The sequence below is a fragment of the Aotus nancymaae genome, unplaced genomic scaffold, assembly GCF_030222135.1.
Source record: "Aotus nancymaae isolate 86718 unplaced genomic scaffold, 86718_ANA_hifiasm-v0.15.2.pri h1tg000036l, whole genome shotgun sequence".
In the NCBI taxonomy this organism is placed as follows: Eukaryota; Metazoa; Chordata; class Mammalia; order Primates; family Aotidae; genus Aotus; species Aotus nancymaae.
The window spans coordinates 47,050,564-47,065,530 of record NW_026988450.1 but is presented as its reverse complement, the minus strand read 5'-3'; the positions used below and the strand labels follow the sequence as shown (position 1 = coordinate 47,065,530).

General features: G+C 43.7%; 1 protein-coding gene across 1 annotated transcript in view; it reads right to left on the bottom strand.

Annotated features, from left to right (window-relative positions):
* ERICH5 (glutamate rich 5) overlaps nucleotides 1–14,594 on the bottom strand; it is a 29,714-nt gene extending 15,120 nt beyond the window's left edge. Inside the window, exon 1 of the mRNA XM_012455804.2 lies at nucleotides 14,522–14,594. Coding sequence (XP_012311227.2) covers nucleotides 14,522–14,579 — 58 coding nt within the window. The 5' untranslated portion in view covers nucleotides 14,580–14,594. The remainder of the gene's footprint in view (nucleotides 1–14,521) is intronic.
* Nucleotides 14,595–14,967: the final 373 nt, after the last annotated feature.

Here is a 14,967-nt window from a genome sequence, read left to right as displayed (position 1 = left end):
ATCACCTGTAAAGTGGGAATAGTGTTAATATTGAACCAGGGAACTGTCTTAAGGATTACATGAGATAATACTCGGAAAGAACTAGTGCAGAGACTAGTATCCACTAATCTTGTCAATCTTAGCATCACTATTGTTATAACTCTCATAGTGGCCCAAACAAGGATGAAATCAGATGCACAGTGTCTGGGGTGGTGGCTCACACTTGTAATCCCAGCACTGCAGGAGGCCAAGGCAGGTGGATCACCTGAGCCCAGAAATTCGAGACCACCCTGGACAACATGGTAAAATCTTGTCCCTACAAAAAAATTTAAAAATTAGCTGGGTATAGTGGTGCTGGCCTGTAGTCCCAGCTACTCAGGGGGCTGAGATGGAAGGATAGCTTGAGCCTGGGAGGTTGAGGTCACAGTGTGCCATGATTGCGCCACTGCACTCCAGCCTGGGGGACAGAGCAAGATCCCGTCTCAAAAAAAAAAAGAGAGAGAGAGAGAGAAATTAGGATGCACAAACAGAAAAGGTGATTTCATTCATTCCAATATTGGTACCTTTCTGTGAAAGAAGAAAGATTAGGCTGGGAGCGGTGGCTCACGCCTGTAATCCCAGCACTTTGGGAGGCTGAGGCGGGTGAATCACTTGAGGTCAGGAGTTTGAGACCAGCCTGGCCAACATGGTGAAACCTCATCTCTACTGAAAAAATACAAAAAATTAGCTGGCTGTGATGGCAAGTGCCTCTAATCTCAGCTACTCGGGAGGTTGAAGCAGAATTGCTTAAACCCGGGAGACAGAGGTTGCAGTGAGCCAAAATCACGACGCCACTACACTGCAGCCTGGGCAACAGAGCAAGACTCTGTCTCAAAAGAAAAAAAAAAAAAAAGACGAAGAAAAATAAAGATTAGATAGAGGAACTAAATAAAAAGATTGGAAAACAAATAGTTGTCATGGACCATCTCTCAGAGAACACAATAAAGTCTACAACTACCACTAAAGCTTCCTTCTCTGGCTCTGGATTACATAACCCTCAGCTTATTCTTACCCTTGAGCTGCTGAAGTGAGTACATGTGTTTGATTTCCCTCCCTTCCCTCTAGCCAAAGCAGGGCATTCAGACTGTTCTGATGCTGGGTGTGAATCCTGACTCTGACATTTACTTAACTGTGCAATCTGGACAAGTTAGTTCCTAACCTCTCTGGATCTCAGTTGCCTTATCTGTAAAGTGCGGATATTGTTTGCCTTTCAGGCTTGTTAGGAGAATTGACTGAGTGCATAATGTGTGTAATCTGCCCAGCATGGTATCTGACATGAGAAGTCAGTCACTAAACACAGACGCAGGGCACAGCAATACAAGCTTCTCACTGCATGGGGCAGAACTCCAGTCTGAGTGTATCTGCAAGGGTGCATGTGTTGGTGGTGGGGAAGGCTTCTTTTTAATTTTACAAAGGTCCCTTGAGTACCAGGAGTGACCTGTCAATAAACTATAGCTAAATTAGCAACAGAAAAGCTAACTTGCAACATTAAAGGGCTTAGATACAGTCTCCTAAACACTATGAAGTTGTCGGTATTGACCTACAAAGTTGTATTGCTATCATGGTATAGTTTAAAATATGATTATTGATAAGTAATAGAAAAGTAGCCTGGACACGGTGGCTCACATCTGTAATCCCAGCGTTTTGGGAGGCTGAGGTGGGTGGATCACCTGAGGTCAGGAGTTCAAGACCAGCCTGGCCAACATGGTGAAACTCTGTCTCTACTAAAAATAAAAAATATTAGCCAGGCTGGTGGCGGACCCCTGTAATCCCAGCTACTCAGGAGGCTGAGGCAGAAGAATCACTTGAACTCAGGAGTCGGCAGTTGCAGTGAGCTGAGATGGCACCATTGCACTCCAGCCTGGGCCACAAGGGTCAAACTTCATAGAAAGAAAAGAAAAGAAAAGAAAAGGAGGAGGGGAGGGGAGGGGAGGGAAGAAGGAAGGAAGGAAGGTACTTATAACGTTAGCAATGATTTCACTAAACCTGATTGGTGTTAATAAAGGCCATTGATAATTTGTTTATAAATGTTTCATTCTGTTTGCTTGTTTTGATTTCACTCATTCATCACATTTTTATCAAGGGCATTCTACAGGCAAGATCTGGGTGGGCACAGGGGTTCTAGCAGGTAACAAGTAAGATTTGGATTAGCTGGGCATGGTAGCATGCACCTCTAGTCTCAACAACTCAGGAGGCTGAGGCGGGAGGACTGCTTAAGCCCCAAAGGTCAAGGATACAGTAAGCCATGATTGTGTCACTGCATTGTAGCCTGGGCAACAGAGACCCTGTCTCAAAAAAAGGAAAAAAAAAGAGGAAAATGTGGTCCCTGGTATTCTAGGGTTTACTGTCTTCAGGGAAATTCAATTAGCTACTCCCTTCATTAAGCACAACTTGGTGGCTATACATTACCTCTTACCCAAGTATTTCCACACACTCTGTCCATATGACTTTGTGAATCCTCAACATACCTCCTCAAGGTAGAAAAAGGTGCTACATCATTTCTTCTAGCAGGCTAACTTGAAAAACAATGAGATATACTTTTGTCCACAAACAGGAAACATTCTATGCCTAATCTATATTATTATGTAATAAATATTGCAGACAGATGCATTGTTTTCATATCTGAATTTGTTTAAAGATGTGTCTGTTTTCTGAAACCCACATTTCATCAAATCATACTCTGCTCTAAGCCTAATCCTTTGGTGCTCATTATCTCTCTTGATTCTGTTGTAAATTGACCCATGCACAAATTCACTGTGACAGCTGAACTAACAGAACCCTTGTTGTAAGCACCGTTGTGATAGGCACACAAAGAAACTAAATACTAGGCAACATTACAGAAAGGATTAGAACTAGAGCTAACATACCTTAAATTCACGTTATGGTGGAAGCTTTTCAACTCAGTTCATTACCCTAATCAGAAATGAAAAGTTTCTACCCAACAAAAAGAAAATCTTGTCAATATTTCCTATGACTGCCATATTGGACATCCTAAGGACTTCACTGCCCTGTCTGCTGGGTTTTTGAGCAAATTTTTAAGGAAGGGGGTCCTGGTATTTTTCCTTGCTGCCACCATGTCTAGATTCTTGGAGCTTTTGAGGTTTTGGAACCAAGAATGTAGCATAAGTCAACTCCAGGGGAGGAGTCCACTCATCTTCCTCCTCATTTTCTTACTCTGCTTTTGCCTCAATTCCATTCTATACTTCATCCATCCATCCATCCAATCAACATTTGTGGAGCAGGGTTATTCTAGATGTTTTTGCCCTTTTCCCACATTTAAGCATGTACAAACACTGTCTTGTGCACCACGGCACACATACTAATCCCCAAGTGTGCATTCCATCAGCTGGTAGATGCTAACAGGGCACTCATTTTGCGGAAAAGCAAACTTAAGCTATAGTCCATGTAACTGACGTATAAAATCATCAGCCAAAAAATTCTTTGAGGGTAAATAAAAATCAGTCAGACCACTTTTCTTTTTTAATAAAAGCACCTGAATTTACATATCTAGAATTTGTTTTGACCATCACAAAGCAAATGCAATGAAGTTTGAAGTCAAATTTATTGCTGAAATTTAAATATAGAGAAACAAGAACAGGCTAGGTGGCTCACGCCAGTAATCCCAATGCTTTGGAAAGCTAAGATGGGAGAATTGTTTGAGCCCAGGAGTTTGAGATAAGCCTGGGCAACATAGTGAGACCTCATCTCTGCAAAAAGAAAAAGAGACAGAGAGAGAGAGATAGAGAAACAAGAATATGTACTTAGAAATGTACTCTTGGAGCCAGGCACGGTGGCTCATGCCTGTAATCCCAGCACTTTGGGAGGCCAAGGAGGGTGGATCACGAGGTCAGGAGATCGAGACCATCCTGGCCAATATAGTGAAACCCTGTCTCTACTAAAAATACAAAAATTATCTGGGTTTGGTGGCACATGCCTGTAATCCCAGTTACTTGGGAGGCTGAGGCAGGAGAATCGCTTGAACCAGGGAGTCGGAGGTTACAGTGAGCCAGGATCGCTCCACTACACTCTAGCATGGCAACAGAGTGAGACTCCATCTCAAAAAAAAAAAAGAAAGAAAGAAAGAAAGACAGAAATGCACTCTTGGAACAATTGTTGAACTTGCATAGAGATGTGGACATTTGCCTAAGGGAAAGGCTGACATTTAAGAGCTACGGAGGCAAGTCTGTCATCACACCATGACAAAGAGTTGTCTCCTTCAGATATGCTTTCCCAATTTTATTTTCTTTAATTTCTTTTAGAATCCTACAAGATAAACTCTTATTTCAAAAACATGATAGCACAAAACATCACTTTTGAAATTATTGACAGTATTCACCACTGAAAGACAAGTTTCATTGATAGATAGTCATTATTAGCACAAGGGAATCCAATATTTGCATAGAAATCTAGTCTATAAAATCCCATCTCACTGAACAAGGAAAGGAGACAGAAAGGAAGATGATGTCTCTGTCTGTATATATAATGACACTTCACCAACCCAAACAGGCCTTGCCACCATGCTTCTCTGGGAAAGGGAACAGTGGTTGACATTCATTGAGGCACTGAGCCTGGAGCTTTGTATGGATTACCTCATTCAATCTCCCCACCAGCTCCATAAAGAAGGACTATTGTTACCCCCATTATATAGTTGAGAAAATTATGGTATCTTTTTTTTTTTTTTAATAGAGACAGGGCCACACTATGTTGCCCAGGCTGGTCTCAAACTCCTGGCCTCAAGTGACCCTCCTGCCTTGGCCTTGCAAAGTGCTGGGATTACAGGTGTGAGCCACTGTACTCGACCATTATGGCATCTTTATCTAAGAGGGGCACGCAGCTAGTGAGTGGCATAGCTTAGGCTTAAGCCCAAGGAAGTTTGATTCCACTTTGAAGATTTAGCTGCTTTTAAAATCAAATTGTGATCCCAGAGCCTGCACCATCACCATCAGCATGACCTGGGATTTTTTTCTTTTTTTTAATGTTGAATCTTGGGCTCCACCCCAGAATCTGAACCAGATTCTTCTGTATTTTAACAAGATCCCCAGATGATGAGGTTACCTATGGAGTCACCAGAGAAAGGCATCAGGAGCTACTTGGAGAGACTGAACTGGATTGAAGAATCCTATACGAACGTACAGGACTGCTGGTTGGGAATGTCCTTCATTCTCCACAGGGATTGCTGCCTATCTTAGTATGGTCTCTATCCTCACACTAACATGCCATGATCAGCACAAGAGATAATATAAGGATACTGATTTAGCCATGAATCAAAGGCCTGAGCTGGTCTAAGTGAGCTACACACTAGGGAGGGAGATTTTTTCCCAACCTTTCTTCATTTCACAGAATTAGTTGGGTTTACTAAGCCTCTGCCTTGGCTAGATCAGAGAGAAAAAAAAAAGCCCTTCTAATTTCTCTTCTGAAATTAAAGTTAATACAGCTGAGCATGGTGGCTCTTGCCTGTAATCCCAGCACTTTGGGAGGCCAAGGTGGGCGAATCACTTGAGGTCAGGAGTTCGAGACTAGCCTGGCCAACATAGGGAAATCCTGTCTGTATGAAAAATACAAAAATTAGTTGGGCATGGTGGTGGGTGCCTGAAATCCCAACTACTTGGGAGGCTGAGACAGGAGAATCGCTTGAACCCAAGCTGTAGTGAGCCGAAATCGCCCCATTGCACTCCAGCCTGGGTGACAGAGCGAGAGACTCCATCTCACAAAAAAAGGTCAATACTTGCTCTACTTTGCCTTCTAAAAGGGGCAGACAGATCCACCTCACCAATGCGATTCGCTGCTGTCCAGGCTGGGTCACTGTGTCTGTGTTTCACTCTGTCGGAGTACAGAGTACAAAGGCCTGTGGTCAAAAGCTGGTGTCTGTGGCTGGGTGCAGTGGCTCATACCTATAATCCCAGCACTTTGGGCAGGTGAATCGCTTAAGCCCAGGAGACCAGCTTGGGCAACATAGCAAGACCCTGTCTAAAAAATAAAAAGCAGGTGTCTGTGTCTGTGCTTGAGAAGGGAGTTAGCAGTCAGCAACTGTGTGGCTGGGCTGGAAGACTGAAATTTTCCAACAGAGCAGTCATACTCACACCAGACATTTGGGCCTCAAGCATGGAGAGTGTGTGCACCCTGAGAGCCACTGGCACCAGACAGAGCAGTGGGGAGACCCAGGAGGAGAAAGATCTAAGGTCTTTCACTTGACTGATTGCTGCTGCCACTCTCTCATGTTAGGGACCCACATGCAACTCAGATGACTTCTCGGTTCACTGCAACCTCTGCCTCCCGCATTCAAGTGATTCTGCTGCCTCAGCCTCCAGAATAGCTGGGACAAGAGGCGCAAGCTACCATGCCCAGCTAACTTATTTTGTATTTCTAGTAGAGATGGGGTTTTACCACGTTGGCCAGGACGGTCTCCAACTCCTGACCTCAAGTGATCCTCTCGCCTCGGCCTCCCAAAGTGCTGTGATTATAGGCATGAGCCACTGCACCTGGCCACCAACACTTCCTGATCTTTTCAGTGTCATGACATACATAGAATATATTTGTGCATCACACTGCCACAAACGGAGGAAGCTGTTTCCAGACGGCTCAGGCTGTCAAGATCTCACCTGGCTGCCCTAAAGGCTAGGAGAAATCTGGCATGGCTGTAATCCATTCTCACAGGCTGGGAAACTCTGCTATAACAACTTAGGTAGTACTATATAATGCACACCAGCATTGCCTGTCTTATTTCACCCACCTTTATAAAGCTTAACTCCTAGGGAGGGTTAGCTGCTAAAAACAATGTGGGGCTGGGCACAGTGGCCCATGCCTATAATCCCAGCACTTTGGGAGGCTGACTGAAGTATTAGGGTTGCTTGAAGCCAGGAGTTCAAGACCAGCCTGGGTAGCATAATGAGAACCAGTCTCTACCAAAAAAAAAAAAAAAAAATTTTTAAATAAAATAAAAACAGTGGGGATTGTTGTTTTTTTCAATATTCGTCCTTAAAGGACAAAGCTCACACACCCTCGAATATATACAAAGAGTGAACTTGAGAGCCCGAAGGCATTTCCCAAGAAGTGGTTCAAGGACTGTGAACAACAGCAATAGCCCTGAGATGGGTGAAGAAGCTGCTGGGGTCATTACAGGACTTTCAAGACATTCACACACCTGGAGAGCTATAGTCTGGCATTTTGCTTTAAAAAAAAAAAAAAAAAATTACCGGGCCAGGCGTGGTGGCTCACGCCTGTAATCCCAGCACCTTGGGAGGCCAAGGCGGGTGGATCATGAGGTCAGGAAATTAGGACCATCCTGGCTAACACAGTGAAACCCCATCTCTACTAAAAATACAAAAAAAGCCGGGCGCGGTGGCTCACACCTGTAATCCTAGCACTTTGGGAGGCCGAGGCGGGTGGATCATGAGGTCAAGAGATCGAGACCATCCTGGTCAACATGGTGAAACCCCATCTCTACTAAAAATACAAAAAATTAGCTGGGCATGGTGGTGCGTGCCTGTAATCCCAGCTACTCAGGATGCTGAGGCAGGAGAATTGCCTGAAGGAGGTTGCAGTGAGCCAAGATCACGCCATTGCACTCTAGCCTGGGTAACAAGAGCAAAACTCTGTCTCAAAAAAAAAAAAAAAAAATTCACCAGGGGTGGTGACACACACCTGTAGTCCTAGCTACTTGGGAGGCTGAGGCAGGAGAATTGCTTGAACCTGGGAGGCAGAGGTTGCAGTGAGCCAAGATCGTGCCACTGCACTCCAGCCTGGATGATAGAGTGAAACTCCGTCTCAAAAACAAAAAACTACCATGGGCATAGTGGCTCATGCCTGTAATCCCAGCACTTTAGGAGACTGAGGTAGAAGGATAATTTGGGCCAGGAGTCCAAGCTGCAGTGAGCTATGACTGTACCACTGCACTCCAGCCTGGGCAACAGAGCAAGACCTATCTCTAAAAAAGGAAAAAAAATTACCTAGTACTACTTACACTTACACACTCCAGGATTAGAAGCCAGTTAAGTTTTTATCAGCTTTGGTGAGACTTTCAGTAACACCTACACGTATTCAGGGTTTTCAACTTGATATTGTAAAACATTAACTTAGAAGGGAAACTGTACACATAAGCTGGATGTCCACCTTACAGAAGCACGAGGTTTTTTCTTTTGACATAGTTTTCCTCTTGTCACCCAGGCTGGAGTGCAATGGCATGATCTCTGCACACTGCAACCTCCACCTCCTGAGTTCAAGCAATTCTCCTGCCTCGGCCTCCCAAGTAGCTAGACTTATAGGTCCCAGCTACCACCAGATGCCACCACATCCAGCAAATTTTTGTATTTTTAGTAGAGACAGGGTTTCACCATGTTGATCAGGCTGGTCTCGAACTCCTGACCTCAGCTGATCCACCTGCCTTGGCCTCCCAAAGTGCTGGGATTACATGTGTGAGCCAACGCACCCAGTCCAGAAGCATGATTAAAGATAGACAATCAAATGTCATTTTACCATGTTAACCTTTTCCTGCATAGCTAGGAGGCCCTCTTCGCAACCCAACACTCTCTTCCCAAGCCCATCTTGGCCAATGCTACCTTTCATTTTCTGCTACTCTTTAGGTCCTGATTCTTCCTCTGCTTTTCTGAGTCATACTCTTATCTCCCTGAATCCCCATCTCTGTCAGTCATCCATTCACCCATCCAACTACTCAACAGTTATTGGTTGCCATTTTTCTTTTCTTTAGAGAGAAGTCTCACTCCGTTGTCCAGGCTGGAGTAAAAGGGTACTTGACATCCTGATTCTCCTGCCTCAGCCTCCCAAGTAGCTGGGATTACAGTTGTGAGGTACCACACTCAGCTGCTTGCATTTGTTCTATGTATAAGGTCACACTACAAATTTCTAGCAATTAGGACAAGATCCCAGATGGAACTGGAAGTTGTGAAAAGAACAGAGGCTTCGGAGTCACATACATTAGCCATGTGCCCCAGGTCCATCCATCCATTCATCCATCCATCCATCTAGTAAGCTTATGAGACTTACTAGGTCTGAGATCCTAGGCAAGTGACTTATCCGCACTAAGCTTCCGTTTTCTAGCTGTATTTGGTGCAATTAATGTTTGTGTTTTAAGGCTATTGTAAGGATTAAATAAGATCATGAACTAGAGCACCTGAAACCAAGTGCGTGCTCTCGACCTTGTCTCTTGACTTCTGTCCCATGTCTATGTTTCAATGTGGCTGCACAAACGTCTGAACGTTTTCTATTTTAGAAAAAGATTTACTTTATTATTGATGATAGTGTAAACTCATTCAACTCTTACAGAACACATTTAGGCAGTTATCTATCAAAATTATCAGTGCGTACACCCTTTGACCTAGTAATGCCACTTCTGGGAAATTGTCCTACAGATATACTTGCACACATTCAAAATGACGTAGGCACAGAGGAATTCATGGCATGTTTGTCTGCAACAGGAAAAGACTGGAAACAAATCAAACAGCCCTCAATAGAGGACTGGTTAAATAAATCAAGGAGCAGATTATTATGCAGGTATAAACAAGGAGAAAGAAGTTCTCTATATATCAATATGGAAAAATCTCCATAGTGTTAGGTGAAAAAAACAAAGCGAGGAGCCGTGGGTATAGAACACTACATTTTATAAATAAAGACGAGAGAAGGAAATAATATTTGCAATGTGTAAAGAAATTTGGAAGAATATACCCAAAAAACCTAAAATAATAAGTGTTTATTCATGGTGTGATTCGAACTAAACAGATGATGAGGACAGGGTGGGAGGCATACTTTTCACGTCCTGCCTTTTCCAAATATTTTCACATTTTTGAACCATATATGTAGTTTTTAAATTCCATTTTAATTAGCTGTATGCAATCTCCAGGCCTACCGCAAAGACATACCAAGTGCTCTCTATGTGCCAGATTCCAGAAAGGACACAAAGGCACATATTTGAAAGGAAAAAAAAATCCCATTTGTGTAATTTTTATATGCAAGAAAAGCTTATAAAATTAAGTTTAATGTTAATGATGTTTGTTCTTCAATTCAAAAGGAAAACCTTTGTCTAGTTAGGACCAGATGACCTAACTAGTGTCACAGTGTGAAATATTGGGTGAACAGTGAAGGTATGACTGCAGTACAAAGAACAATTCACAGAACCGTGTGAAATTCAAGCCTCATCCGATTGCCTGGGCAGCACAGGCAGCAAGTAGCTAGTGAAAGTTCAGGTTAGAACAAACAAATGATTATAGCTGTCAGTGGAAATGTACACATTAACCTAGCAATGAACTTGTCAATAATTACCACCTATTTACTTTGTCCATGTTTGGTGCTTAGGCGGTAACACCTGGGGAAGAAGTCTGCCAAAACAGATCGCATGTATATTAGGAAAGAATGGAGCAGTGATTATCCATGTTAGCAGAGAGCTAGAGGTACTGGGAGGAGGGTTTGGATATGAACGTCTAGACAACTTTGGGCACATTAAGTTCTGTGAAGTCAATAAAATACTTCTGTTCAGGCTGGGCGCGGTGGCTCACGCTTGTAATCCCAGTACTTTGGGAGGCCGAGGCGGGCAGATCATGAGGTCAAGAGATCAAGACCATCCTGGCCAACGTGGTAAAACCCCATATCTACTAAAAATACAAAAATTAGCTGGACGTGGTGGCACGCACCTGTAGTTCCAGCTACTCGGGAGGCTGAGGCGGAAGAATCGCTTGAACCCAGGAGGCAGAGGTTGCAGTGAGCCAAGATTGCGCCATTGCACTCCAGTCTGGTGACAGAGCAAGACTCCGTATCAAAAAAAAAAAAAATTCTGTTTCGATTGTATTGGATCCTCAGGACACTCAAAAGAACAGAAATTGCCCTACTATTTAAAACTTGCTTCCATAAACACAAGAAATTCCAAACTCAATCTGTCTAATTATCCTTTGGAAAGAAAAGCCTCTTTCCTCACACATTTCAGGGCACTTCATAAAAATTGATGTGTGACTACCACATGTTAGGCACTGTCCTACACTTTGAGTAGCACTCTGATATTTCTTATACACTTTGCTAACTGTTTACAATCAGAGTCTCCACCTCTGTTCTCCTCAACACACATACCTATCTGGTCAGTCATCTTAGGAGGTGATGGGAGAAGCTCTGTGAGATTCAGCATCTAATGGGTCAGGGCAAATGTCCCCATATAATCCATGGAATAGATTATTCTACCTTCTACCTATCTAGATTATAGTCTACCTACCAGTAGCTGCTGTCTGATTTAAATTTATAACATAGGCTGGGCATAGTGGTTTACACCTGTAATCCCAGCACTTTGGGAGGCCAAGGTGGGAAGATCACTTGAACTCAGGAGTTCAAGATCAGCCTAGGCAACATAGCAAGACCTTGTCTCAATTTTTTAAAATAAAAAATAAATATATGATATTTGCATAACACATTAACTATATATCTTATTTAAGGATTAGACTAATATTTAGAATCATAATAAGGGATTATTCTATCCCTAAATAAGATACATAGTATATGCCGGGCTCGGTGGCTCACACCTATAATACCAGCACTTTGGGAGGCCAAGTCAGGCAGATCACCTGAGGTCAGGAGTTTGAGACCAGCTGACCAACATGGAGAAACCCCATCTCTATGGAAAATACAAAATTAGTTGGGTGTAGTGGCGCATGCCTGTAATCCCAGCTACTCAGTAGGCTGAGGCAGGAGAATCACTTGAACCCAGGAGTTGGAGGTTGCAGAGAGCCAAGATCATGCCATTGCACTCCAGCCTAGGCAACAAGACTGAAACTGTCTCAAAAAAAAAAAAAAAAAAAAAAAAAGCCATAGTATAATGTGTTTATTGTATTGATTTCATTGTTTTTATAGTGGGCGACCACACACCTAAGGGGGATCCAGAGTGATCTGAGTCAAAAACTTTAAATCTAGTTAGTAGAAGCTGGCTTAAACATATAGGTTGATTTGTTTTTTTAAATTGAGTCTCACTCTGTTGTCTAGACTGAAGTGCAGTGGCTGAATTATAGTTCACTGCAGCCTTGAACTCCTGGGCTCAAGCAATCCTCCCACATCAGCCTCCAGAGCCACTGGGATTACGGGCATGGGCCACTGTGCCCAGCAAAGCATATGAGTTCAAAGCCCAGCTCTGATTCTTTGAAGCCTGTGACCTTGGGTAAATTACTTACTTTTATCTATAAAAATGGGACAACCATAATACTTAGTAATAGCATTGTTATAAGGATTAAATGAAGTATTCATTCAATAAATAATTACTGAGGACCTATTACGTGCCAAGCATTGTTAGGCACTGAGAGTACAGTCAATAAATGCATGTACCAGACATGTAATAAACTTGGACTGTTTTTGTCTAAAAGTACATACACACAAGCTTGGGGGTGTATATAGGATTTAAAGAAGTTTAAAGCTGCAGAAACAGGAATGAATTATTTATTGGGCCTCCAAAATCACAAAGCTGAAATGTTGACAAACACAAAACAGTATCTAATTACAAGAGAGTATTGTTTGATCGAAGGTCAGAAGCAAATAGACCTGTTGATTGATTTAACATGTGTGTTGAGCAATTTATGTAGCATATTAGATTAATTTTCTAAAGGCTAGAACTGGTTGTCAGGTGTTTTAACATTTCTTCCATAACAACATCTGTGAAAACTCAGAACAGCAATGAAAGCAAGAATAAAAAATGGAAGAGTGTAACTCATGTGGAATGGTTATCAATATTGGTGATAAAATATTTTTTAAGATAAGTTTATTCATTATTTTCTGAGAGGATTAAAAATTGCATTCCACCTATTGAATACTTTTGCCCCAAGAGTTACATTCCCTGAAATTCATGTTTTAATCAGTTTAAAATTATGTGATGATGACTCAGTACTCTGCTTGTGAAACTAGGATGCTACTCCCAAGATAACTGAAGGACAGCAGTGGGTAAGAGAAGTCAGAATAATAAAATGTATCTTCCTGAAGCATTAGTTTTCCCTCAGTTTTTCATATTGAAACCCACAAAAATTTATCATGGAACAGAATGCTAAACTCTACTTAATTTCATAACATAAAACAGGAAACATCAGAGAAATTGCTCCTTGCTCTGGCCTCTCATTGGGAATATGGAAACTCTGGGCTCTTTAAGAGAAAAGTTACTGAGCAACAGAGCAAGAGTCCATCTCAAAAAAAAAAAAGAATTTTTCCATCTTTTCACATTGTTGCCAGTGGGAAGGGGTTCGGAATCACTTTTATATTGTTTTTAATTTTCTGTTTACTTCCTGACTTGCCATTGCTTTCTGTTATCTATGGAAATTAGAACTAAATTATCATACACCGCAAAAATAACAGCAACACATATTTTTGACTAGGACACAGTGGCTGAGCTTTGAAAAGCATTCGTAATCATCTGGTGCGCTCTATCAACATCAGAGAGAAAGACATTTAGATTTCTCTTACTGCAATAACACAGGTGCTAAGAGATCTGTGAAAAGGAATTCACTCAATCTCCGCTAAATTTCACCCTGCAGAAGACTGTAAACTAGCTTGAGGGAGTTTGCTTAACCTCCATAGCATTGTCCAAAATGTTAGCCATTCAAAATCTAAGAAAGTGAGTGTAAAACTCAGTCATTCTCTAATTCGGGTATCTGCGTTTATACTTTTCACAGTACTTATCACTGTCAGAAACAATCTTAGCCAATTGTTTCACGTGTTTCTTGTCTGTCTCCTCCACCCTCAATCTCCATAAACAGGGTCACTTGTATCTCCAGCATCTAGCCAAGCACTGAGATATTATATAGTAGATGCTCAAAACTGTTCTTGGTGAGTTTCTTCAGAAAGAGTCAGTGATAACAACTTTTGGTCACGCACACACTTCTCAGTAGATACTTAAGCCAAAGACAGGGGAAAGTCTGTCTGACCTATTCAGAGTGCAGGAACCTATTTGATGGAGTGAATGCTCGTTTGGATTCTCCGCATCTTTTGCCATCTTTGATGCTGAAATGCTAATGGGAGGGTAAATGGGGAAAGTCTTTTTTCTTGTTGTTTTAGTTGAGACCGAGGAGTGGAAGAGCTCGCTTTGTTACCCAGGTTGGTCTCGAACTTCTTGTCTCAAGCGACTGTCCCGCCTCAGCCTCCCAAAGTGCTGGGACTGCGGGCGTCAGCCACGGCCACCGGCCTTGGGAGAAGGCCTTGATGGGACATTTCTCCTGTGTTTAAGGCAATGCCGAGCCTAACCACCTTAGAGCTTCAACACAAATTCCCCTCGATCCCATCAGCCGACAGGGTGAGTCCAGCGCCCAGACTCCGGTCCCGCGCATCAGGCACCAAGGCCCCCGCACCCCAGGTAACAGCAGCGCCGCTCAAGATTCGGGAGGAAATCGCGCTTTGTCCTGGGTTCCACTCGCATCCCTCCGGGACGAGGCCCGGCCCCTGCCTGGCGGGGTGGGCACGGGGCACACCCTTTGGACCTCCCCGGGAGCCAGCCCACCCGAGTCCCCAGCCCGGGCGTGGGCGGCGCCGGTCCCCTGCTCACCACCGGGGAACCTGCTGCTGTCGCCGGCCTTGTTGAGGGCGCTGCTGGAGCAGCCCATCGCGGGGAGCGCGGACACCTGTCTCAGCCCCGCGCGGGTGTCGACCCTGCGCCCGGATCCCGAGCCAACCGCGCCCGGAGCCGCGGAAGTTTCTCCAGCTCTGCAGCCCCGGCTCCCTTGGGCGTAGAGCGCAAGCGCGTCGTAGAGCGAGGAGTAGCGGGTGCGCACCTGGAGCGGGAAGGGAGCGGCCAGGAGGTGGAAGGAGAGAGGGAGGGCCGAGCGGAAGAGAGCGGTAGGACCGGGACGCAGAGGGAACAGGGACGAGTAGAACCCGGGAGACAGGAGGGGAGAAGGTGGAGGGTATGGCACAGTCAGAAAGGAAAAGCCCCTAAAGCAGGGATAGGGAAGATGTCAGGGGACGAGGGGGAAGCGCCGGGAGGTATCATCT